The sequence below is a fragment of the Neofelis nebulosa genome, chromosome 6 (assembly GCF_028018385.1).
Source record: "Neofelis nebulosa isolate mNeoNeb1 chromosome 6, mNeoNeb1.pri, whole genome shotgun sequence".
In the NCBI taxonomy this organism is placed as follows: Eukaryota; Metazoa; Chordata; class Mammalia; order Carnivora; family Felidae; genus Neofelis; species Neofelis nebulosa.
This window is the reverse complement of record NC_080787.1, coordinates 108762864-108786551: the sequence shown is the minus strand read 5'-3', so window position 1 is coordinate 108786551 and position 23688 is coordinate 108762864. Positions and strand designations below refer to the sequence as shown.

General features: G+C 38.6%; 1 protein-coding gene across 2 annotated transcripts; it reads right to left on the bottom strand.

The window, feature by feature from the left end:
• Nucleotides 1-993: 993 nt before the first annotated feature.
• On the bottom strand, nt 994-23438 carry LOC131514738 (amine sulfotransferase-like). 2 transcript variants are annotated; one of them, XM_058735042.1, is made up of 7 exons: nt 23308-23438; nt 17940-18092; nt 11782-11990; nt 7707-7830; nt 6638-6732; nt 3710-3893; nt 994-1863 (listed from the first exon to the last, which is right to left on the bottom strand). In XM_058735042.1, exons 1-7 carry the CDS (start codon nt 23345-23347, stop codon nt 1742-1744), a joined length of 927 nt encoding a protein of 308 aa, XP_058591025.1. In that variant the 5' UTR covers nt 23348-23438; the 3' UTR covers nt 994-1741. The 2 variants fall into 2 exon arrangements, with proteins under 2 accessions (XP_058591025.1, XP_058591026.1); XM_058735043.1 differs by having other exon boundaries at nt 3728-3893.
• Nucleotides 23439-23688: the final 250 nt, after the last annotated feature.

The window sequence follows — 23688 nt, the reverse complement described above, 5'->3', positions numbered from 1 at the left end:
GAATATTAAGGATTTTTTATTTCTAGAGTAAGACAGAGCAAGTTTGAATGAGAGTACTAACACTATATATTTTCTCAAGGTAAATTTCATTTCCTCTCTTCACCTCTTGTTTTCTGTTATGCAACACCACCTACCCCATAAGCATTTTTTTAAATAAAGGAAATAATGCATATGTAATTCTAAAGTTGGTATCTTGTTCACAGAAGGTGCCTATATACAAAAATATTTTTTAAACAATATTTCCTTTCTGCTACCACACATAAACCTTTTTTGAGAAGATAAAAGAAGGGAGCAGAAAAGATATGTTTCTCTAAAGGCATACATCACCTAAGCCACAGCTGTGGAATTTACGAACTCTTGGAAGAAAGGAGTTCAGAAAAGCAGGAGACAATGTAGCAGTAGTGGGCTCCTGGGGATGTGAAATCCTTTCCTAACAGAAGGATCAGGGACCTTTATAACTTTTCTTAAAAGTGCAGCATAAGAAAGAAATTATGTATGTTACTTAAGAAAGATGAACAGAGCAATGAGCAAATGGAAATAAAGGCACTGATGCAGCCAGCAACCCCGAGTTGGGCACAGACACACAAAGATACAAGTGGGTCTACAGAACCTGATGGACGGCAGCATCCACACCCATACAGGCCTAGACTGACCGTACTATTTGCAATGAGCCAGCCTGACCACAAGAAACCCAGTGTATGCCTGAGCAGGCAAAAGTCCATGAGAAAAGGAGAGCAGTTAGAACACTTGACCCAAAAATATTCTCCTCCCAATATCTACAGATACCTTCTATGCTGGCATAGGATAATCTTCACAGGAAATGAGCAAGGTTACTGTAAGGACCAGGTGTCCTTACAAAATGACTGGAAAGAAAACACAAATAAGTGTGAGTATAAATACCTCTGAATGGGAACACTCAACTAGTGGTGATGTCAATTTTTATGTGACATTTTAGGAGTAAAGCAACACTTAGCAGAATTCCAACACAATACATCATGATTTATTGGTTTATTAATCTATGTTAGAAATTAGGGCATAGTTATAAAAAAGAAAATTATATCGACAGAAAATATGTCATTTTACATAAGAAAATTTATGTACATACAATATTGTAGAACAAGATAATGTCTGTTTTAATCAGTAGGAAAATGATGTGAATTCAATAAATGATTTTGGGCCATTTGGCTATCTGTTAGGAAAAAAAAATTGACAGGTATCTAACAACAAAAGATAGATATTAAGCTTAAATAAAGAAATGATTTATGAATACATGGAAATACTTGTGATAGCAACACTCCTAGTTGGACACAAATCCTAGAAGCCATAAAATGAAAGGCTGACTCATTTGATTACCTAAGAATTAAAATCTTAGATAGGAAAAAAGACCATAAGTAGTTTTTTATAAATGACAAGGCTTCTATTTTAAGATGTCAAATCAATCACATGTTATGGTCTCCTTTGTGGTTCAAGGCTTTGGAATTTCTGAACTTAAGGTAAAAACTATTCCATAATTATACTGCAACACAAAGAGAGGAAACCTCTTCTGATCAGAAAGTGAGGAATCCTAGCAAACTGAAACAGGTCACAGATGGCAAATGATGTAGTGTAGGCATATTAATATTTATTCATCAATGAGTTTTTTCGATAATAAGCCAATGACAATCAAAGATGAAAGTGTACAATTCAATATATTTCCTTCTGAAAGAAGTTTCGTAAAAATATTTGTGCATTGTTAAGAAATCTATTCTTCATTCATATCCCAGATGAACTTCAAGGGAATATCTTTCATCTTCCTTTGGAAAATCATGTCAAACTTTTCATTCTGCTCAGCAGTCATGTGATTTTTCCAGTCTCCAATCATACCTGGGAGGAACAGCAAAGAAATTGCTTCAAGGCAGATTCTGGGAGGAGGGGGCATGATGCCTTAGTGCTGGGAGAAACACTATTTTTTGGACATTCATTTTCCTCCCTAGTAAGGCCCCTGTTGCTCCTGCACATGGCAATGGCCCTTTTCTCTCCCACTTTATGGCAAGGGGAAAAGAAAACTCATCATCACAATTATGAGGTAATTTAAGGTAATTAGCTCAAGCCCTGAGCTGTCAGCTACCTGACAAAGGAGAAAACTCTTGCAACTTGTTGACTATTTTGTTTCAGGCTAACATGGGCTATTGTAGTTTACAGAAGTCCTTAAAAATTCCAAAAATCAGATATCATTAGACAAATATTTACCGATGAGGACATGGATGCTCAGAGAGATTTTTAAAATATAGCCCAAGCTCATACAGTTTGGAATGGCCCACCTGTAATTATTCCATCTGTACCCAGTGTAGGTTTACAACAATCTTACTTTAAACTTACAGACACAGAGTTGGGACGGCAAGTAGAGGTCGATAGAAGGAGAGGCAAGAAACACTGAATGTAAAATCACGCTAAAGTGTAAACAAATAAATAAACCAGCTTCAGTGCTAATGAAACTGAAAACACAAACACAATTTGTGCAGGAGTGGTAAAGCCAGTACAAATGACATTACACTTCATAACATCTAAGAGAAAAGTATGTGCAGAAGAAACAAGGGAATGTGCATCATTTCCGTAAGGAAATTTGGCTTCTCCTATTTGTTGTCTTGGCCATTTCAGTCTCTCGTTTTTCAGGTGTGTTAAAGATGTGTAACCACAGAAAAACTTCTTTTTTCAAAGAAAAAAAATGCAAGTGTCATGATGATGGCATTGGAGAAGGATTGTAGCATCTACAACATGACAGGATGCGCTGAGGGTAAAGGGAAGGGCATGTCCCCACTTCAGGTTGGCTCCAAGTTACCAGTGTTTCACACTTTTTAATTGAATGGGTGAAGATGTACAAAGTAGTTAAGTGAAGGAAATACTAATGTATTTAAGCCACTATTTATTGCGATTGGCGTAGAGGCAGAAAACATTCTGATTAAGTGTAAAATTTATGTCAATAATTCTGTATTATCGATTTTCCAGGTACTAAGAAGATCATACATTTTAACTTAGAATAATTTATAAAATAATAAAAATTTCTGACATGTTCACATTTATCATTTATATGAAGGAATCATTCATTTAAAAATGCACTCACCAGAGGTATCATATTGAGATAAAGGAGATATTCCTATACATTTTTATGATGGAAGATTATTTTGTTACTGGGAAGGACTATTATGTATACTATACTATTGTGTGTGTGTGTGTGTGTGTGTGTGTGCGTGTGTGTGTATACTATTATATGTATACATAATAGTCCTCCCCAGTAACAAAAGAATAGTGAATATGTGTTGTTAATTCAGTCCTGGACGAGGTTCAGACTAAATCACAGAGATGGAAGAACAGCCAGTGATGGCCAACTGTGCCACCATTAATTCATCATCATGTGCCTAGCCCATTGTACTGGGGGAAAATAGTCTAACACTAAATGAACATCCCTTTTGTGGTAGACATGGTGATAGGCATTGGTAGATTTCCAGGGGCCAAGGAGAAGGCCTTGCAACTTTAGGCTATTCATCCAGACACATTCTGGGACCAAATAATATAGTCTCTTGAAGAGCACCAAGAAGAAATCATGGAAAATCAACTGTGTAGGGAAGGGAACAGGGCCATAGCAGCTCCACATCGGGACAGCTTAGAAGCTACACTTCGTTATGTTTGTATCACAGTGCAAGATAGCCAAGCATTTATTGTTCAACATCACCTTTGCGAAGGAAATGACCTTTTTTTTGTATCCCAAAATGGGCCTTGAGTTTATTGTCATAATTGGCTCGTGGGTCATTCTTCATGTTTTCAAACGTGGCCTGTCTCACAACGGCATCCACGTCCTCTTCACTCAATTCTTTCCCCAAAAATTTGCATATTTTTAACACAGAGCCTCTGAGATCCTGAAATAAATCATAATATGATAAATGATGCACATTATAAGAAAGAAGACACACACAAAAGTCACAGCTAAATATCATTATGGGAGTGAAAAATGTAGGTGCTTAGGATACTTAGAAAAGTGGAGCAGGACCATGAGAAGGTTCTTGCTTATTCCTTCTTGATAAATTAATTCCTCCCTTGTCCACTGTTTTAGAGTGCATATTAGGAACACTCATATTTCATTTTATTTGTGTTAAGTGGGCAAGTATTTGGTGAATAGCTACTATATGTCAGATGCTGCCCTAAGTGATGGTGCAAGTGAACAGAGGCACAACAGGGAATCAGTTCTGGGAATTCAGTACAAGGACTTACTGGCAAAGAGTAATTATGTAACAGAATTCAGAGAAAGTTCCTCAAAGATGAGAAATTTGTTCTGGGAATTAAACCAAAACCAGGACTTTTTTGATAGACAAACTGAAGATACAGTGTTTAAATCAAAAAAAGAATATCTGCAAAATTGTGGTTGCATGGAAGGTGTGGGATCTCAGGTCACAGGAGTATGAGAATTTGAGTTTCTCTGGGGCTATATGGGAACAGGTCTGGGATGACAAAGATGGGAGGTGAGCCTGTAAGCAATAGAAGGACAATCAACAAAACTAAAAGGCAACCAACAGAATGGGAAAAGGTATTTGCAAATGACATATCAGACAAAGGGCTAGTATCCAAAATCTATAAAGAATTCACCAAACTCCACACCCAAAAAACAAATAATCCAGTGAAGAAATGGGCAGAAGACATGAATAGACACTTCTCTAAAGAAGACATCCAGATGGCCAACAGGCACATGAAAAGATGCTCAATACCACTCCTCATCAGGGAAATACAAATCAAAACCACACTCAGATATCACCTCACGCCAGTCAGAGTGGCTAAAATGAACAAATCAGGAGACTATAGATGCTAGAGAGGATGTAGAGAAACAGAAACCCTCTTTCACTGTTGGTGGGAATGAAAACTGGTGCAGCCGCTCTGGAAAACAGTGTGGAGGCTCCACGAAAGACTAAAAATAGATCTACCCTATGACCCAACAATAGCACTGCTAGGAATTTACCCAAGGGATACAGGAGTGCTGATACATAGGGCCACACGTACCCCAATGTTTATAGCAGCAGTTTCAACAATAGCCAAATTATGGAAAGAGCCTAAATGTCCATCAACTGACTAATGGATAAAGAAGATGTGGTTTATATATACAATGGAATACTTGGCAATGAGAAAGAATGAAATCTGGCCTTTTGTAGCCACGTGGATGGAACTGGCGAGTGTTACGCTAAGTGAAATAAATCATACAGAGAAAGCCAGATACCATAGGTTTTCACTCTTATGTGGATCCTGAGAAACTTAACAGAAGACCATGGGGGAGGGGAGGGGGGGAAAATTACAGAGAGGGAAGGAGGCAAACCATAAGAGACTCTTAAAAACTGAGAATAAACTGATGGGGGATGGGAGGGAGGGGAAAGTGGGTGATGGGCATTGAGGAGGGCACCTGTTGGGATGAGCACTGGGTGTTGTATGGAAACCAATTTGCCCATAAATTTCATATAAAAAGAAAAAAAGAAGGGCCATATTGTGAAGAAGATTACAAGGCCAGCCAGACACTTGAATCTCTATTTCGTAGGTGATATGCACTCAGCCAGAGAGTCTAGATTTGGTATATGCCCTATGGCAGGGGTAACAGAAGCTAGTGACAAACACTCAGCAGGTGGCAGCCTTTAGGGTCGCCAGCCTTTCAGCTCTTTCTCTTCTTTCCTGCTAAGAGATCCTGGTGGTGTCCTGGCAGCAGTGCCCAGCCACATTCCATAATGATCATTATTAATCCAAATTCCTCGTGGCAATCCCACTGTCTGCTACAAGAGATTAGTTTAGGGTGGTCACATGGCCCAATCTGGGTATTGGGTCTGAAAGAGGAAGTCAAACAGAAGTTTCTGAGAGTGAGTTTCCTCACGGAGCAAAAGTGGGAACAAAGCAAGGCAAGAATGCCACTTTTCTCCCCGTTAACACTCTGTCTGCCATGTAAGCTATCATGTGAGGACATGACTTTGGAGCTACAACTGTCCTGCTACCATGAGGGAAACATCGTCATCACACCAAATATGGTACAAAAGAAACACAGAAAACCCTGGGATATTCTTGACATGCATGAGCCAAACACCCAGCATCAGGGTAGCCTGGCTCTGGGTTTTAGTCAGTAAGCAATAAAAGTTTTCTTTTCAGGCACATATAGTTGACTGTACTGGGAGCTGAATTCTTTCTAATCATACACAGGTATTTTCATTTAATTTTTCCTGCATGGTTTAATCATACACAATACAGACAAGATTAAAGTTCCCAAGAAATGTACCTGCAAGTGAGGAACACACATCTACAACGTTAGTGTAATTAAAAATTGAAGGAAATAGATATAACAATTCACAAAAGAGAAACCAATAATCTGACTCAAAATAATCAAATCATTCACACCAACATACATAAACAGACATCTATTGACACACAGATAAATTTTGAAAAGAAACCTCCAGTGGTAGTTCTAAATGGAAACCTGGTAAAGAAAGCATATAAGTGATATAGGAAAAATGTCTCCTGGTACACAATCTGGGTTCTCAAATTTGATATCATCCTTTGGGTGTTCTGGGCATAAACAATCAATTCATTCAGCCAGGCTGGCTTACAGCTTCAGTGAAGTCAGTAATGTCACATTTCTCACCTTCTTCATCTCCTCATACATCAAGAACTGAATGTTGAACAGGTTTTTGTGCTCATACCAACCTTTGATGTGGTCAAACCAAAGACTTCCTACCACTGTGGGGAGAACAGATACATCATTAAGTAAATATGTTGAACACATTGAAAAGAATCTACAGTCCTAGGAGATGCAGGAACCTTTAGTAACAAAGGAGGAAAAGGAAGTGTGCTGCTAGATTCCAGATTTCCCCTAGCATCTGGTTGTGGGAGAACCATCCAACTTCCACCAGGAAACAAACATACAGTCAAGGAGAAATTAGTCTCTTAAAAATGCATTTCATATAAATAGAAAATAATCTTGCCATGGGGTAAGAAAAACTGAAAAGGGAAAGGAGGAATGAATCCTCTCCTTACTTCTCGACTATCCCCAAAGGCACATGGAGGTATTTCCACTCTGCAAGGAGCACGAGAGGTCTCTGAAGAGTCACTTCAGCTCTGCCACAATGCATTGGAGACAATCGTAAGTCTGTTCCAGATCATCACGTTTACTTCTGCAAGCTTTGTTCCTGGTCAAATAGCTGCACTGGCTCCTCAGATAAGAATGTGGTGAGCACCTGTTTTGCTCAATGGATAGAACATGCAACTCTTGACCTCAGAGTTGTGAGCCCCATTCTGGGTGTATAAATTACTTAAACAATGAATAAAAATTTACTAAAATATTTTTTAAAGGACTCTTGGGAGGAGCCCCTTGAAATATGAAGTGCAAAGCTCCAAACGTACGCTCTCACTGAGCTACTTCTCACTAAGCTAGGACAGAAATCTGTGTGCCAGTGAAATAATCTCTCCGTGGTTAGATGTAATTATTCTCTGTTGGTATGACTGTAATCTTGACAATCTGTTGAGAAGGAGGGTGAGTTAGCAATATTTGTACAATGGCTGGACATGGTCACCTAAGACAACACTACCAACTGGCTTGATACGTTGATTACTGATCCCCATTCTACTCTATTTAAGCAAACTCTTTCTCTCTGCTAGGGCTTAAAAACTCACCACAGGACACCAAACTTAGTATTTTATGAAATTTTAGTTACCTTCTCCTTCTAGAAATAGTTTCATGAATTCCACAAAGTTATCTGTAGCGGATGCTGTCAGTTTCTTTGAAAAGTGAAAATATGAGCACATAACATCCTTAGGGTTTCTGTATATGTAAATAACCTGGAAAGAAAGGAAGTATTCATTATATCTGATGCTTTCATAATGTCATATTTGTACCCTAATGCCCTCCAACTGAATGAAGCCTGTTAGCTTAACTTTACAGTTTCTAACCATGTCTTGTATATATTCAGCCCTCTTTGTATTTTGCATTTCTCCTCTGCAATGGCTCTCCCTTAATGATTGGGAGACTTAATTATTGGTGACTATCAATTACCTCACATGGTACCTCTTCTTACTCCCCTAGACAGAACCCAACAATATTCTCCTGTCCCTACCTCAACAAGCTAACATATGTGAAAATATCTCATAGCTATACAATTATGGCAATAGGAAAAACTTACTAAGATATTTTCAAATCATCTGTGAAAGTTTAGATTGTATTTCTCTCATCCTTCAGTGTATGGTTCACATAATTCTTATATATCTTCCCGGTATAAAGCACAAGTACTTGACCCGTAGTAGTTACTTCTTCAATATTTTTTGCATTGAAGGACTATGAGATTTAACTTTAAAAATGTATATTGTAACCAATCAGAAGCCATAATTTCATAAAGCAGTGAAGCAACCCAAAGACATTAAAAATACAAAGTATTGGGGTGCCTGGGTGGCTCGGTGGGTTAAGCGTCCAACTTCAGCTTAGGTATGATCTCATGGTCCATGGGTTTGAGCCCTGCATCAGGCTCTGTGCTGACAGCTTAAAGCCTGGAGTCTGCTTTGGATTCTGTGACTCCCTCTCTCTCTGCCCCTCCCCTGACTATGCTCTCTCTATACATAATAAATAGAACAAAATATATAAGGAAACTGGGAAAAGGAGTGGTTTGAAGATGAAATCAAAACTCCTTTTGGTATTGGAGCCCATATTTGGATAATACCTATATAGAGATATATTTGACATCTCTATAGATATCGAGTTATTAAATACTTTACATCAATCTAGAATTAAAGGGAGAAATCAACTATACATACATTGTATTTAACTTACGTGATTAGATAATCTAACTGAGGGATTAACTATAGAGGGAGAATAGGAGAAGGCCAGGCCGAAAATCTGGGAATCATCAGCTCTCAGAGGTTAGACAGAGAAGGAGAAGCCAGTAAAGAGGGAGGAGCAGTGTCTCAAAATGTAATTGTATAAGTTAGAAAAGATCTCACATAACATTTCCTAAATAGTAAAAGTATCAACTTTTCTCACAAAAAGCCAAAGCCCAAGGTGAGAGTACAACAGGTTAGGTTAACTCATCACCTCGGTGTAGTCATACTACTTTTCCACTATGACATGCTAACCCTTCTTTATGTCCCACACAGCTGCCACTTTTCATCCCCATGGTCAATTAAAATAATGAAGAAACCTTCTTTCAGAGGACACGAAAGAAACTTCTTCTTTACTTGTGTTGTTGTTCATAAGCTTGTCACTTACCTGTGCCTTAAAAATTAATGGCAAGATGCCTGGTACCAAGCCCTGGTTTTGCACCAACCAAATTTTACCACTGTAACCATCAGACCAGAAGCATATACAGGATACAAGTCCAAACAAAATGAGAGCTCTGCTGAAATGAAATATGAAGAGAGGGAAAGGTTTTTGGGTAGAATCTCCTCTAAGTGTCCACCGAGACAATATGATACCACGAATGTGGTGTCTGGAACAGCAGGAAAAGAAAATGTTTAAAGACATAGAAAGTGATCAACTATGTCAGATGCCAGTGATAGGCCAAGTAAAGTGATCAAGAAATGATCCCCCCTTTTCAAAAACTATAATAATAAGGGACGTTGACATTCAGGATTCAGTGAAAGCGTGGAGAATGAGGCTAAGCGCTTTTAAGAAGTTTATCTCAAACAGAAAATGAAAGGCAGAAAATGAAAATTGAAATGGAGCAAGACAAGTTTTATTTTACTGTTAAAAAATGCCGCATGAAAACTTCATTATGGGCCAAACAGAATGATCCAATCAGCATAAGGAAATTGGTAATGAATGAAAAAAAGCAAGTTATATTGCTTAAGGAAAGTCTTTGAGAGTAGAACAAGTTTCTCAACAGTAGCACCATGGACATTTCCCCCAGATAACAGTCTGTGGTTGGGACTACCGTAAGCATCATGGGACATTTAACAGCATCCCAGGCCTCAACCCACTATAACTAGCAGCACCACCACCATAACCAAAAATGCTTCAAATATGCTAAATATCCTGTGGGGAATACGCAGAGCTGAGAACTGATGATTCCCAGATGTTGGCCTGGCCTGACTCCCATTTGCGAAACAGTGGTACAGACAAAAGGGATCCAAAAAGGGATCCAGACCATGAATGGAGGGGCAGATATGTAATAAGAACAAAACTGTGTACACATCCCACCTTTTCCTCTTAAGGAGGGACAGCAGTGAGGGGAGGTTTTGCATGTGGAGGGCATCTACTATTAATGGTTTACTTGGAGTCTTTTACTGGGATAGGTAGAGCAGAATGCTGCTGAGGTTTGAGAAGACAAAGAAAGTATGAAAAGTCAGTATGGAAAGGGGGGGAAGCAAAACATTTTTAAAAAGTAAAGTGTGAGAATTGTGGCCATAAATGTAAAGAAAGACACAATTTTTAACTGTTTTGATTTTTTCTGACCACACTACCAGAGTCATGAATATAGGTACTAATATAACACAATTGTGTTTCCGCAGAATTAAGGGTTGGCAACAAATCATAACAGTTGAATTAGCAAAAGAATTTAGACAAAAAGGATTTGAATTTAAAATGTAGAGTCATTGGTGGGCAAGAAGCAATTGAGGACACGCATATATATGAGAGTGAGTGTGGGGAATAGGAGTGGGGAGGGGGCTGGAGAAATGAATGTGCTGACACATCATTGAACGGAACACCTGAAAAGAGCAGGAGGAAAAGGAAAAGGAGACAGCACTCAGATAATAAGGTGCTTGAAGCAAAGATCCGCATTAGGGCAATTACTGGTGATCCCTTTTGTCATTCATTCAACTCTAATGCCTTCTGGACAGGGTTCTATGCACTGCAAACTCCATCTGTCTCAAGGGTTTTACACTGTGGCCAGAAACATAGACAATAAATAAACAGGTAAGTATGTATTACATCAGAAAGCAAAAACAGTCATAGACAAAGGCAGGCGCATAACACGTGGGTTGCAGAAGAGGGTTACTGAGGTTGGTGGAGGAAAAGTGGCTGGACTTTAAATCAACCGGAGAGGCCTGGCAGGGCTAGGGTCTGGGAGGCCAGTGCAGAGCCTGATGGGTCAACCTGAAGGAGGCAATCCCACACTTGTGTGGCCCTGACAGGAAGTGCCTCCTTCATGTTGATCCTTTGAGCGCAGTTGGCCTCACTCCTATCTGGCCAGCCAGAGACAATGTACATCAACCTTGAAATAATCCCGTGAGTCAGAGGAGTGGAGGTAGAGAGGGAGAAAATGAGTCAAGAGTTGAAATTATCAGTGGGTGGAGGTGACTGATACTGGGAGAGACAGAAAAATCACTCAGTAGATACAAATGATTCTCTCTGAGCTTCCCTCAGATTTCCAATGAACTCGGTACATTCACAGAGAAAGCGGGCAAAACAGGTTGGAAGCGTCAGAAGGAAGCGAGGAGAGCATACAGAAAAAAGAAAAAGGAATTGTTGGCAGTTTATATGCACATGGTAATATAGCTAACAAATGAGAGGGTATATAACATATAATGTATATGATATTATAATATACTCTATGAAGTAAATTAAATACACTCCTATATAGTCTCATTTTCCAATGGTTGTGTTCCATATGTGACCAGAAAACAAAGGGTGAAAGATAAAATCAGATACTGGAAGATAAGAACACAAAAGTCTGTTGAAAATTAATGCATGACAAATACCACATTTGCTAACCCCTGGACGAGTGCAGCATCAATGTAATGAATAGAAATGAAATAATGAAAAAGCAGTTGTCTTTCAGCAGCCATAGTCTATTTTCCTACTTTGGCTTTTTTGTTCTTTAGCCCCCTGGGAACCAAGTAGTATGGGATGTGGGTAGTGAAGAGACGAGGAGATGGTCTTTCAGCAAAATCCACTTCTCGAGGGGCGTACTCAATGAAGGGGATGCGTTCAACTGTTTCCAGATTCCCAATGCCTTTGCGATGTTCTTCAAAATAAATCAAGCATAATATCTGCTGAGACCAGACAGTACCTGTAAAGGAATAATTTTGTTTTAATGATGCGAAAATTTATCCAAAAAGTATATAGATGTGTCATCAGTTTTTTAATCAGAGGTTGTTCTTATAATACGTACAAAGGTAATTTTGTCTCAATGGAATTTTTAATATATAAAGGGTGCAGTGTGGGTAAAGACAAACATACGTTGCCTTTGCTTTTCGTTATAAGGAGATTCTACGTGTGAAACTCCATGGGCATTTGTCCCACAAATTTTTCTTGAGTCTTCTGTACTTTCTTCTGCTTCATATATGGGAATTTTAAACTATCTTCTATGCCTGCCTCAAGATTTCCTTCCCCAACCCCACTCCTAGGACGTTAGCTAATATAGAGAAAAAAAATTGGCATTTTACTGATAGAGTCACTTTCCATCTTTCCCCCGTTCCCTATGTTTCTTACTGTGCCCATGATGTCACTTCGGGAAATAGTGTTCATTATAAATCCCTAAAGGAGGCCCTGTGATCCACATGGAGACAGGAAGGAAAAGATCAGACCTTTTGCTGTAAGTGGGATGTGACAAATTCTAAGGATGACTATTTCTCCCAATTCCAATTAGAGTGGACATATGTCACAGAATACACGGGTGTACTGCCTACTCTAGATTCCTTCCACTTCATTTTGCATGCTTCATATATGGGAATATTAAGACTTAAAACACACCTTCTGTAAGGTCATGCTTCTCATATATACAGGCAATGCTTCAAAAACCTACCCCAACAAGAAGTCACATGTCCCAGAAAGGTTCAAATCAACATCTTAAATGAGAAAGTACATTGGCCCCTCATCACTTCCCATCCTATAATTCCTTCCTGAGACCACCCTATCACCCTGCCTGTGAAGCAGCAGCACCTGGTAAGCAAGATCATTGTTAAGAATACATGCCTTGCTGTCAGGTGGTATGCACCTTGTCTGGAGCATGATGGGTATAAATCCTCCAGTGTTGCCCAGGGAAGACCAAGATCATGTGTGCTTACATGTTACCACAGCTGATGTTCAAACACAAAGAAAATTCATTGTTATGAAGCTCTAAAAGGGTTTCTTACATTCTCCAACCTTTCCCAGATAAGAAGTACTGCTTCTGCATCAGGTATCACAGCTTCAGGGGTGCCGAGGAATTACCAAACATGACCTTAATGGGTTACAAATCTGCAGAAATTTAAGACTATGAGGACTGGAAGAACGTGTTCCCCAGGCAAAATAGGCTGCATTTTTCCTGTCTTTGTCCTCTCTCCTGCTTCTGCTTCCATACCCACTCCCCTATCACAACCTATCTTTCTCGTTTTCTCTTTTCTTTCTTCCTTTCTTTCTTTCTTTCCTCCTTCCTTCCTTCCCTCCCTTCCTCCTTCCTTCCCTCCTTCCTTCCCTCCTTTCTTTCTTCTTTCTTTCTTTCTTTCTTTCTTCCATTCTTTCTTCTTTCTTTCTTTCTTTCTTCCATTCTTTCTTCTTTCTTTCTTTCTTTCTTTCTTTCTTTCTTTCTTTCTTTCTTTCTCCTTCTTGCCTTTTTGGATGTCAGAGGTTAATGTAAGTTGATATTTATCATTTTCTGCAGTCATGCTATACTAACATCACTGATTCACTGCAGGCACTCCAAGATCTATTAATTCCTTATATTCACATTTCCTGCTTCCATTCCTACCCCTACTTCCACCACAGACAAGAAGACTTTAGGGTTTAAAGTATATTCTTTCTTGGAAGGTGTTCTTTTGAAATATGTATTGTTGTATGTGCTTGATTTTTAATCCATGCACGTCATTTCTTACTGTTTGTCACTGTGAGCTGTGGTTTAACATTCCTTTACATGCTACTGCTGATCCATTGCACCTAACAGATGCTGTCTGTGTTTCAGGGTGTGCATTCATGCACTGACCTGTCTAATTTCCCCCAATGGACAGCACACCCCAAACAACACTGCCACATACACCCTCACTCATGTTGCCTATGAACCCATATGAGATATTCTTGGAGACATATACTCAGGAGCAAAATTGCCTGGTATGTCTGTATTTCGGTTGATCAGATAGTGCCAGACTGCTCCCCAGAGAATGGCTGCTTCAGTCTACTCTCCCAGCAGTATCATGCTAAAGCATGCAGATGTGTGTGTACTCCTTGTCAGCATTCAGGGTTTCTGACCTTTCTAATTGCTGTCAGTGTACTAGATATAAAGCAAGTGACTATTGTGTACCAGCTTTGTGGTTTTTTGTTGGCATTGGTGGAGAGTGGTTTCCTTCGGTAAATTTTCAGCTCATCTCTTTGGCTCTTTTTATAAGTAGATCACTGTTCTCTTCCAGTTGATCTGTATATATACCTAATATATTCTAGGTATTAATTATTTTTAATTATAGTCATTGCCAGTAGTTCCTCTCTTTCAGACCCTATTAACTTTGCCTAGGGAACTCACTGTTAAGCAAAGCCCAAACATCTTAATTTTGATGTAACTGAATTTATCAAACTTTTACCTGTATATTTTTCTTTGGACATTTGTGTAGAAGCTCTTGACCACTCCTTAGTTACAATGATTTTTCTACAATATTTTTAATAGAAATAGTTGTATAATTTTACCTTTAATATTAGTGTCTTGAATACACTTAGAGTTTACTCTTTTATGTGCTGTTCGATTCCAGGTGAACTTCCTGCATATAGTGACACAGATTTCCTGGGACCAAATATACTATCTTTTCCCCATTAATAAATGCACCTTACTTAAATTTATATTGAGTTCTGTTATACACATGGAATTGTTTTTTAGGTCTTTCCTGTTCTTCTGGGTTATTTGTTCTTGTCTAAATGCTATGATGTGCTTCCTAAGGATGGCTTTGTAAAGAATGAACAAATTAAGTGTGTAGATATATGGTATAGTATAAGGTGATATGTGTTATATTATGGAGGGAAAATAAAGCAGCAAAGAAGAGTGTGAGAATTTTGAGTGAGGCTGCATTTTTAAATATGACCATCCAGAATGCCTTAATGATAATATAAGTTTAAAATAAGGACCCAAAGGAAGGGAGTAAACCATGCACATATCAGGTAGAAGAGCATCAAGGGAAAAAGATTCTGTGAGTGCAAAGAGCCAGAGATAGGAACATGTCTGTTAAATTGAGGTAGAGCAAGAGAATCAGTGTTTTCTGGGGGAAAAAAAATATTAAAAACATTTTTTTCTAACAAATATTTTAAGAATTAGTAACAATTCTTCACAGACTCTTCCAAAAATAAAAAAAGTAGGGACACTTCCCAATTCATTTTACAAGGCTAACATTACCCAGCTAAGTACCAGAAAAGGCACTAGAAGAAAAGAATGTCACAGGCCATCAGTCTTGATGAATATAGATGCAAAAAATCCCCAATAAAATATTAGCAAACTGAATTCAACAACACATTAAAAGGATCATACACCATGATCAAATACAATTCATTCCAGGGATGCAAGGATGGTTCAACATCCACAAATAGAATAGTTTGATAATGCATTAAAAAATGAAGCATAAAAACCATATTATCATCTCCATAAATACAGAAAAAATTCAACAGAATTGAATATTGTTCATCATAAAAATTCTCAACAAAATGTAGAAGGAACATAACTCAATATATTAAATGCCATTTATGACAAGATCATAACTGACATCTTTCTCAATAGTAAGAATTTCAGTTTTCCATCTAAGATCATAACCAGGGCATCTAAAGTAATGACCAAGATCAGACGCTTCTCACTAGTTTTCCTGGAAATCCTAGCCAGAGCACTTAGACAAGAAAGAGAAACAAAAGGCATCTAAGTTGCAGAGGAAGAAGTAAAAGTGTCTTTATTCGTAGATGATATTATATATCAAAAACCCTAAACATTTCACCAAAAATTCTGTTAGAACTAACCATTTGAATTCAGTGAACTTGCAAGATAGGAATCAGCATACAAATATAACTTGCATTTCTATAAGCTAACAATAAACTATCAGAAAGAGAAATTAAGAAAACAATCCCAGGGGCGCCTGGGTGGCGCAGTCGGTTAAGCGTCCGACTTCAGCCAGGTCACGATCTCGCGGTCCGTGAGTTCGAGCCCCGCGTCAGGCTCTGGGCTGATGGCTCGGAGCCTGGAGCCTGTTTCTGATTCTGTGTCTCCCTCTCTCTCTGCCCCTCCCCCGTTCATGCTCTGTCTCTCTCTGTCCCAAAAATAAATAAAAAATGTTGAAAAAAAAAAAAAAAAAAAAAAAAAAAAAAAAAAAAAAAAAGAAAACAATCCCATTTATGATAGCATCAAAAAGGAGAAAATATATAGGAATAAATTTACCTATGGAGGTAGAAGACTTACACATTGGATATTGTAAAGTACTGATAGAAGGAACTGAAAAAAAAATACAAATATATAGAAAGACATTCCTGTTCATGGGTTGGAAGAACTACTATTGTTAAAATCCCATACTACACAAAGCAGTCAGCAGATTCAATGCAACCTTTATCAAAATTATCATGACATTTTTCACAGAAATAAAACAAATAACCATAAAATTTTTTTGCACCATATAAGACCCTGTGTAGCCAAAGCAATCTTTAGAAAATACAACTGAGCTAAAGGCATCACATTTATTAGTTTCAAATAATATTAAAAATTTATAGTAATCAAAACATTATGGTATTGGCATAAAAACAGATGCATAGATCAGCAGAGCAAGAGAGTGAGCCCCAAATTAAACATGTATAATCAACTAATTTCTGACAAAGGAGCAAAAAATATAGGGTGGACTCTTCAATAAATGGTATTGGGAAAACTGGACTGGCATAGGCAAAAGAAGAATATGAACCACTCCCTTAAACCATACACAAAGTTAACTCAAAATGGATTAAACCCTGAATGTAAGACCTGAAACAACAAAACTCCTACAAGAAAACAAGGGCAGTAGTGCCCCAAAATTCATGCTGGCAATGATATTTTGGGACATGACACCAAAAGCAAATGCAGCAAAAACAAAATAAGTGGGAGTATATCAGACTGAAAAGTTTCTGTACAGCAAAGAGCCCAAACAAAATGAAAAGGCATATTGAATGGAATAAAATATTTGGAAATCATATTTCTCATAATAGGTAATATCAAACCATATAGAGAACTCATACAACACAGCAGCAAAAAACATTCCCCCCAATCCCATTAAAACACAGGTAGAGAATACCCCACATCATGGTACTAGGCACCTTCAACCCATGCTCTTTGAAGGTGAGAATGAAAGGGTCCAGGCAAGGTGTAGAGAAACTTAATCCAGTGATTTCCCTCTTCATTCTCAGCAGTATATCTTCTATCTATACCTGGCTATGGAAGGGACCCCCCCTACTGTGGGATCAATGGGATATACCTGTGGCTCGGCCTCCCTAATGTCATTCACATTGAATGGGGATGAGGCCGGACAGTGGTTCATAGAGCTGAGTATGAGCCCTAGCTGTGGGCTAGAAATGTCCTTAATAAACATCCTTATTTTTCAAAAAATAAAAATAAAAAAATAAAACACAGGTAGAGAATGTAAATAGATGTATGTGTAGGCCAACACACACAAAATGTATGTATATTCTACACATATATATGAGTGGTATCAAAAATAAGACCCAAAGTATTTGGGGAATGATCATAATTAGTATAAGTTCAATTTCCTCTTTCTCAGGTACTTGGTCATTAAATACAGCTTCAAGTATGTCCCAAGAAGCTGCCTAAATGGCAAATATTCCTGTGTCCTTTCCCAGCCCACTTCAGCAACTCAGTGTTTGATAGGGTTTCGTCAATCTCTCTCCTTCTTCATTATGCCCATTTTCCTTGCCCACATGAGAAATTACTTATATCCAGTAGATTGACTATATATGCAAATAGAATATGCTCCTAAAAAAACAGTGCTCCCATATTACAGAAATATCATTTTATTAATTATATTAGCTGTTGGAATACAGGACTCACCAGATTTGGGGTATGTGATTATGAAGACATCATCATCTCTGATTTCAAAATCATCTAAATTTTCTAAAAATTCAAGATTAAGTTGAGTATTTGCAAAATAACATCCTTTAAATTTGGTTAAAAATTTGTTTGTATCTTCCATATTTCTGTTGCCTGCAAAATACAGATAAATTATTTGAGAGAAATTTAGTAGAATGTTATAGTCTTCCTTTCTGTATCTTTCCTTTTTAACAAACACAAACACTGAAAACCTGTTGGCTCTGAAAGCCTGGATTCTGGATGTGTGGGATTTGGGGAATGCCCAAGAGACTTCTATTTATGGGCTAGCTCTTGGTTTTATTTGTGCGTGCTCCATTCATGTAGGTATGGGGAAAGTAGCTTACGAGTAATTATTGTAATATTTCTAAAAACTGATGCTCTTAATCAGAAATCTTATGTGTATTTGAACAGAAAATGTATATACAAATAGGATTTAAGTGGGCTTCAAAAACACTTGGCTATCAGACCAACCACATAGTCCTTTATCAGCTGGCCTTTTTTCCCCCCGTAAATGAACTACATTCACTTGCTTAGGTTTTAGTAGATTCATAAAAGATTTCTTTTATATAATTTCTCGGTAGGCATTATCTGTTTATAGTAATCTTGGTACCTTTGAATTTAACTTTCTTTTTTTTCTTTTTTTTAACTTGTGACATCTTTAAAGTCATTGGGGTAGTACCAGCATGAATGGTCACAGACATGAGTCTATTCCGGGAAGCCTGAGACATTGCGTGTGAGCAATTAAATTGTCCATAATGATAATATGGACAATGGCACAAAGGAAAAGCATGAAAGAAAACATTTAAATAATGGATCGCATGTAGAAAGTACAAACCAAGACTTGTGAGTCGTCATTTAGGTACATATTTTGCCTTTCATTATTATCTGTCCCTAACTATATGGAAAAACGCATTTTGATATGAGAACTCTGGGTTTCAGTTTTCTTGGAAGTGTTGCATCCACACGACTCCTGAAACAGAATGCTACGGGCACCAGTGACAGTCACAACAAAGTTTATTACAATGAGAGGAAAGGCCGACTGATCGGGACCAACACTCTTGATAAGAGTGCGGCCCCGAACAGCCGGGGTACAGAGTTTTTATAACCGATCACATCGTTTTGTCATCACCTGGGAACAGAACAAAGAAACAGGTTCCAGAGGAGTTAGAAACAGTTGTCTAATGAGGTGTTTACTTTAGACTTTCTGCCTCTAAGTTGCAACCAGTGGATCTCCTTGACCCTGCCTCTGATGCTCTTTTCTTTGAACTTTTGTTTCCTTAATTGGTGAAGCTTAATTTACAAGGGTATGAGGCATAGTTTACCAGAGCAAAGCAAGGCTGTTATCTCTTAACTTTCAGTGTCAACACAAAGCTGTTATTTTTCAAGCTAAGCATTAGCTCTACACTACAATTTAACCCTTACAGAGGTACTTCCAGATGACTCTGAAGTGTCCTAGTCCTAGTTCTCAAAATAGTTGATCATAGCAGTAGCTGACAAACTAAGAGCTTAGAATGGCATAATTTGAAAACAATTCCAGAAAGCCAGAGCCAAGGGTCATTATAGAAAAATGGAAATAAGCATGTTTTTTATTTTGTTAATGTTTATTTATTTTGGAGAGAGAGAGAAAGAGAGAGCGCGAGCACAGAAGGGGCAGAGAAAGACGGAGACACAGTATCCAAAGCAGGCTCCAGGCTATGATATGTCCGCACAGAGCCAATGCGGGGCTCAACTTGGGAACTGTGAGGTCATGACCTGAGCTGAAGTCTGATGCTTAACCAACTGAATCACCCAGATGCCCCCAAATAAACAACTTTTAAATATATTTTCACAGTCACACTGTTACTGGAAAACCTAGGATTGGTAGCCTCTCTTTACAAAAGAGATTTACGAAAAAAACCAAATTACTTGGAATCATCAACATGAATTCATAGGCAAGAAAGAAAGTGGGGGACCAGACAGCAAAGGATGGAGAAAGACAGGAAAGATGAGTTTTCGGTCACTGGAGATATTTAAAGAGTCTCTTTGCCATCTGCAGTGTCCAAGATGAAAAACATAATTTACATCTCGATCCCCACATTGGGCTGTAATAGTAACTTGCATTATAAAGAAGCAGTGGCTCCTTAGTGCAGCCAGTTCCACGTCTTGGGATTAAAAAAATAACAATAAGCCTGTAACATTTTGATCTTTTCATAAAGCAAACAAGATTTTGTTGCTATCAGAGGTGGTACTCAGGGCTCAAAAGGACCAACATGAGGACTGCCAGGGCAAAGGTCAGAACAAGTAAACAAGTTTTGTACAAACGTGACTTCATGATGATGCTATTAAAATGTGGCCACACAAACCGGCAACAAATTTTTAAAGCCTTAACAGGATTCATAAGATTAAATCATGAAAATCTAATAAGCAACCAGGTAAGAATTATCCATTGTTAGTAAAAGTAGGAAGGTCGTGTTTAGAGAACATTTAAAAATATATATGCCTGACCATAAGAGACTCTTTTTTTTTAATTTTTTTTAACGTTTATTTATTTTTGAGACAGAGACAGAGCATGAATGGGGGAGGGTCAGAGAGAGGGAGACACAATCTGAAACAGGCTCCAGGCTCTGAGCTGTCAGCACAGAGCCCGACGCGAGGCTCAAACTCACGGACCATGAAATCATGACCCGAGCCAAAGTCGGCTGCTTAACCGACTGAGCCATCCAGGTGCCCCAAGAGACTCTTAAATACAGAGAACAAACTGAGGGTTGATGGGGGTGAGGCAGAGGGGAAACTGGGTGATGGACATTGAGGAAGGCACTTGTTGGGATGAGCACTGGGTGTTGTCTGGAAGCCAATTTGACAATAAATTATGTTTTAAAAAACATTAAACCAGCATAGAATCACAAAGATAAAAAAAAAAAAAAAATACAGGGGCGCCTGGGTGGCTCAGTAGGTTGGGCGTCCGACTTCAGCTCAGGTCATGATCTCACAGTCCGTAAGTTTGAGCCCCGCATCGGGCTCTGTGCTGACGGCTCAGAGCCTGGAGCCTGTTTCAGATTCTGTGTCTCCCTCTCTCTCTGCCCCTCCCCCGTTCATGCTCTGTCTGTCTCTGTCTCAAAAATAAATACACGTAAAAAAAATTTTTTTTAAATATGCCTGGTTTGTAAATTAACATGGGGGAATAATGAGAATTTACTAACAAGAATATGGAAAATACAGAGTGACTTCTAACAGTGAGATAAAAAGTTAGAAAAACTTACGTAAAAGATACAGGAATGTTGGGGAGTGAAAATTGGTCCCTTTTATCTTTTCACAAAAGTAGAATAATGGTATCTTATAATACTGGAGCCTCGGCAGGGACATTGTAAACAATGCATCTGTGTCAGAGATTGACATGGTCTGGCTATCCAACGGGTCCCCTATATCAAGGGGCTTATATGTTCCTCAGGGTCCAAATGTGTAGAGTAGGCTTTAGGGGAAGGCATATGCCCCCATCTGAGCCCAACGTGATTGCAAATTGGATGGGAAGAAAACCTGGCATGTGACATATGTAATATTACCCAGGGTAGAAAGTTGAAGCTCTTGTACAATACATGTGGAATTATAATTAGAATGAAGGTGATTCACAGTCAGTTGAGGTTAGTTGGAACACCTGTCAATATCTAATTTTTGATGTTCAGGAGCACCAGGCAATGCACTGAAAGTAAGGGATTTGCCTTTAGCACCGGTGGCCAAACAGCAAGAAACGTTCATACCTAAAGGAAGTGGTGTAGCAATTAAAATCCTTGGGAAGTGGCAGGGAGGATGTGAATATACCTTTAAAAGTGGGGAAAACAGAGCAAAAAATATCTTTAAAAAAAATTTTTTTTTTCAACGTTTTTTATTTTTATTTTTGGGACAGAGAGAGACAGAGCATGAACGGGGGAGGGGCAGAGAGAGAGGGAGGCACAGAAGCGGAAACAGGCTCCAGGCTCTGAGCCATCAGCCCAGAGCCTGACGCGGGGCTCGAACTCACGGACCGCGAGATCGTGACCTGGCTGAAGTCGGACGCTTAACCGACTGCGCCACCCAGGCGCCCCGCAAAAATATCTTTTGTGGCCAAAAGATATTGCTTCTGAGGGAGCTCAAGGAAAAGGCCATAGGACACATAGGACACATGCCTTTTCCTCGAATTGGCTGTGTTAACAGGAAATAAAGTAACAAGATAAGTAGACAAAAGGGGACATATCATCGATGGACTCCTTTTCTAGGGAAGTAAACTATTTGAAAACATATGAAAAAACTTAGTGTGATCCGAAAAGGGGGTAAAAAAGAAGATAAACTAGAATGAATCTGGTATTCTGCTATCATACATACTATACATTCTACCCTCTTATATTCTCCGTGTATTAGAATCTAGTATAAAACACTACTGTTATGGTCCATTATATCTTTGTTTTAGTGTAAAATGTTCTTGAATCTCTATATAAATATTTTGGAACCAAAACAGCTAAGTTGATTGAAAATCAATGCAAAACAATTACATAATATTTTTGCTTCAAATATATGAGCTGATATCTTATATTTATCTAGCCCAGTGTTTAGAAAGATCACCTGAGGGGCTCCTGGGTGGTTCAGTCTTGGTTTCGGGTCAGGTCATGATCTCATGGTTCGTGGTTTCAAGCCCCCCACCAGGGCTCTGCACTGACAGCCCAGCCCCTGCCTGAGATTCTCTCTTTCCCTCTTTCCCTCTTTCTCTGCCCCTCTTCTGCTCTCTCCGTCTCTCAAAATAAATAAACTTAAAAAATTTTTTTAAAAAAGAAGGAAAAAAGTCTCACCTGAGACTGTATAATTAGTACAGTTCAGACAAGTTAAGGGGAGCAGAGTTTGTGCCCAGAAATATACTGCATTAGCAGGTGGATTTTTTTTGCGACAGAAGCAATACAGATCCAGCAGACCCAAATAGCTTTTTACTTTTCCTTAACTTCCTAAAAGAATTTCCACAGGTGGCCTGTACCAGGAAGAAAACTTATACCAGAGATAACTTTGTACATCATAAAGACTCAATCACATGGTTGAGGTTGAGTAAACACACAGAATATGTGCTCTTCACATGTTCCTGTCAATCGTCTTTGTCTTCTTTGAATTCCCAATGCTTTCACCCTCTTCTCTTTAGCTCAGGATAATATATAAACCTCAGTTGTGGGACTGTATTTGACTCTTCCTGTTATATGGGGCTGCCATATGTAGGTAATTACATTTGTTTTTTTCTCCTGTTAATCTGTCTTATTTCAACTTAATTACTATATCAGCCAAAGAACATAGGAAATGGAAAAGGTTTTCACCCTCGATCAAAAATGCAACTACTCACCAATAAGAGCTTGTTGAAATGAAGACTGAACTTCTGACATCAATGCCAATGGGAAGAATAATCATGCTGCCACTGGTTGAAAAAGACTTAGCTCAAGACTATGTTTTCTATGAAGAGATTTAATGATTCACCAATTAGCAGATCTCCCAGAATCAACAGCTTAATCACGAGGTGGGATTAGGCTGATAGTGATGGTAAATCATCTAACAGACTGGTGAAGAGCCTTGATAACTTTACCACACAAAAAAGTGAATGTCAAATAATTCAGCTAGCTCACTGGCACTCAGTGTTCCTGGGCAGGGTTCAAAGTATGCTTTGGAGTAACATTAAAAAACAAGGATGGATTTGTTTGTTGTCCCACTCCACGATACTCTTAAGGCT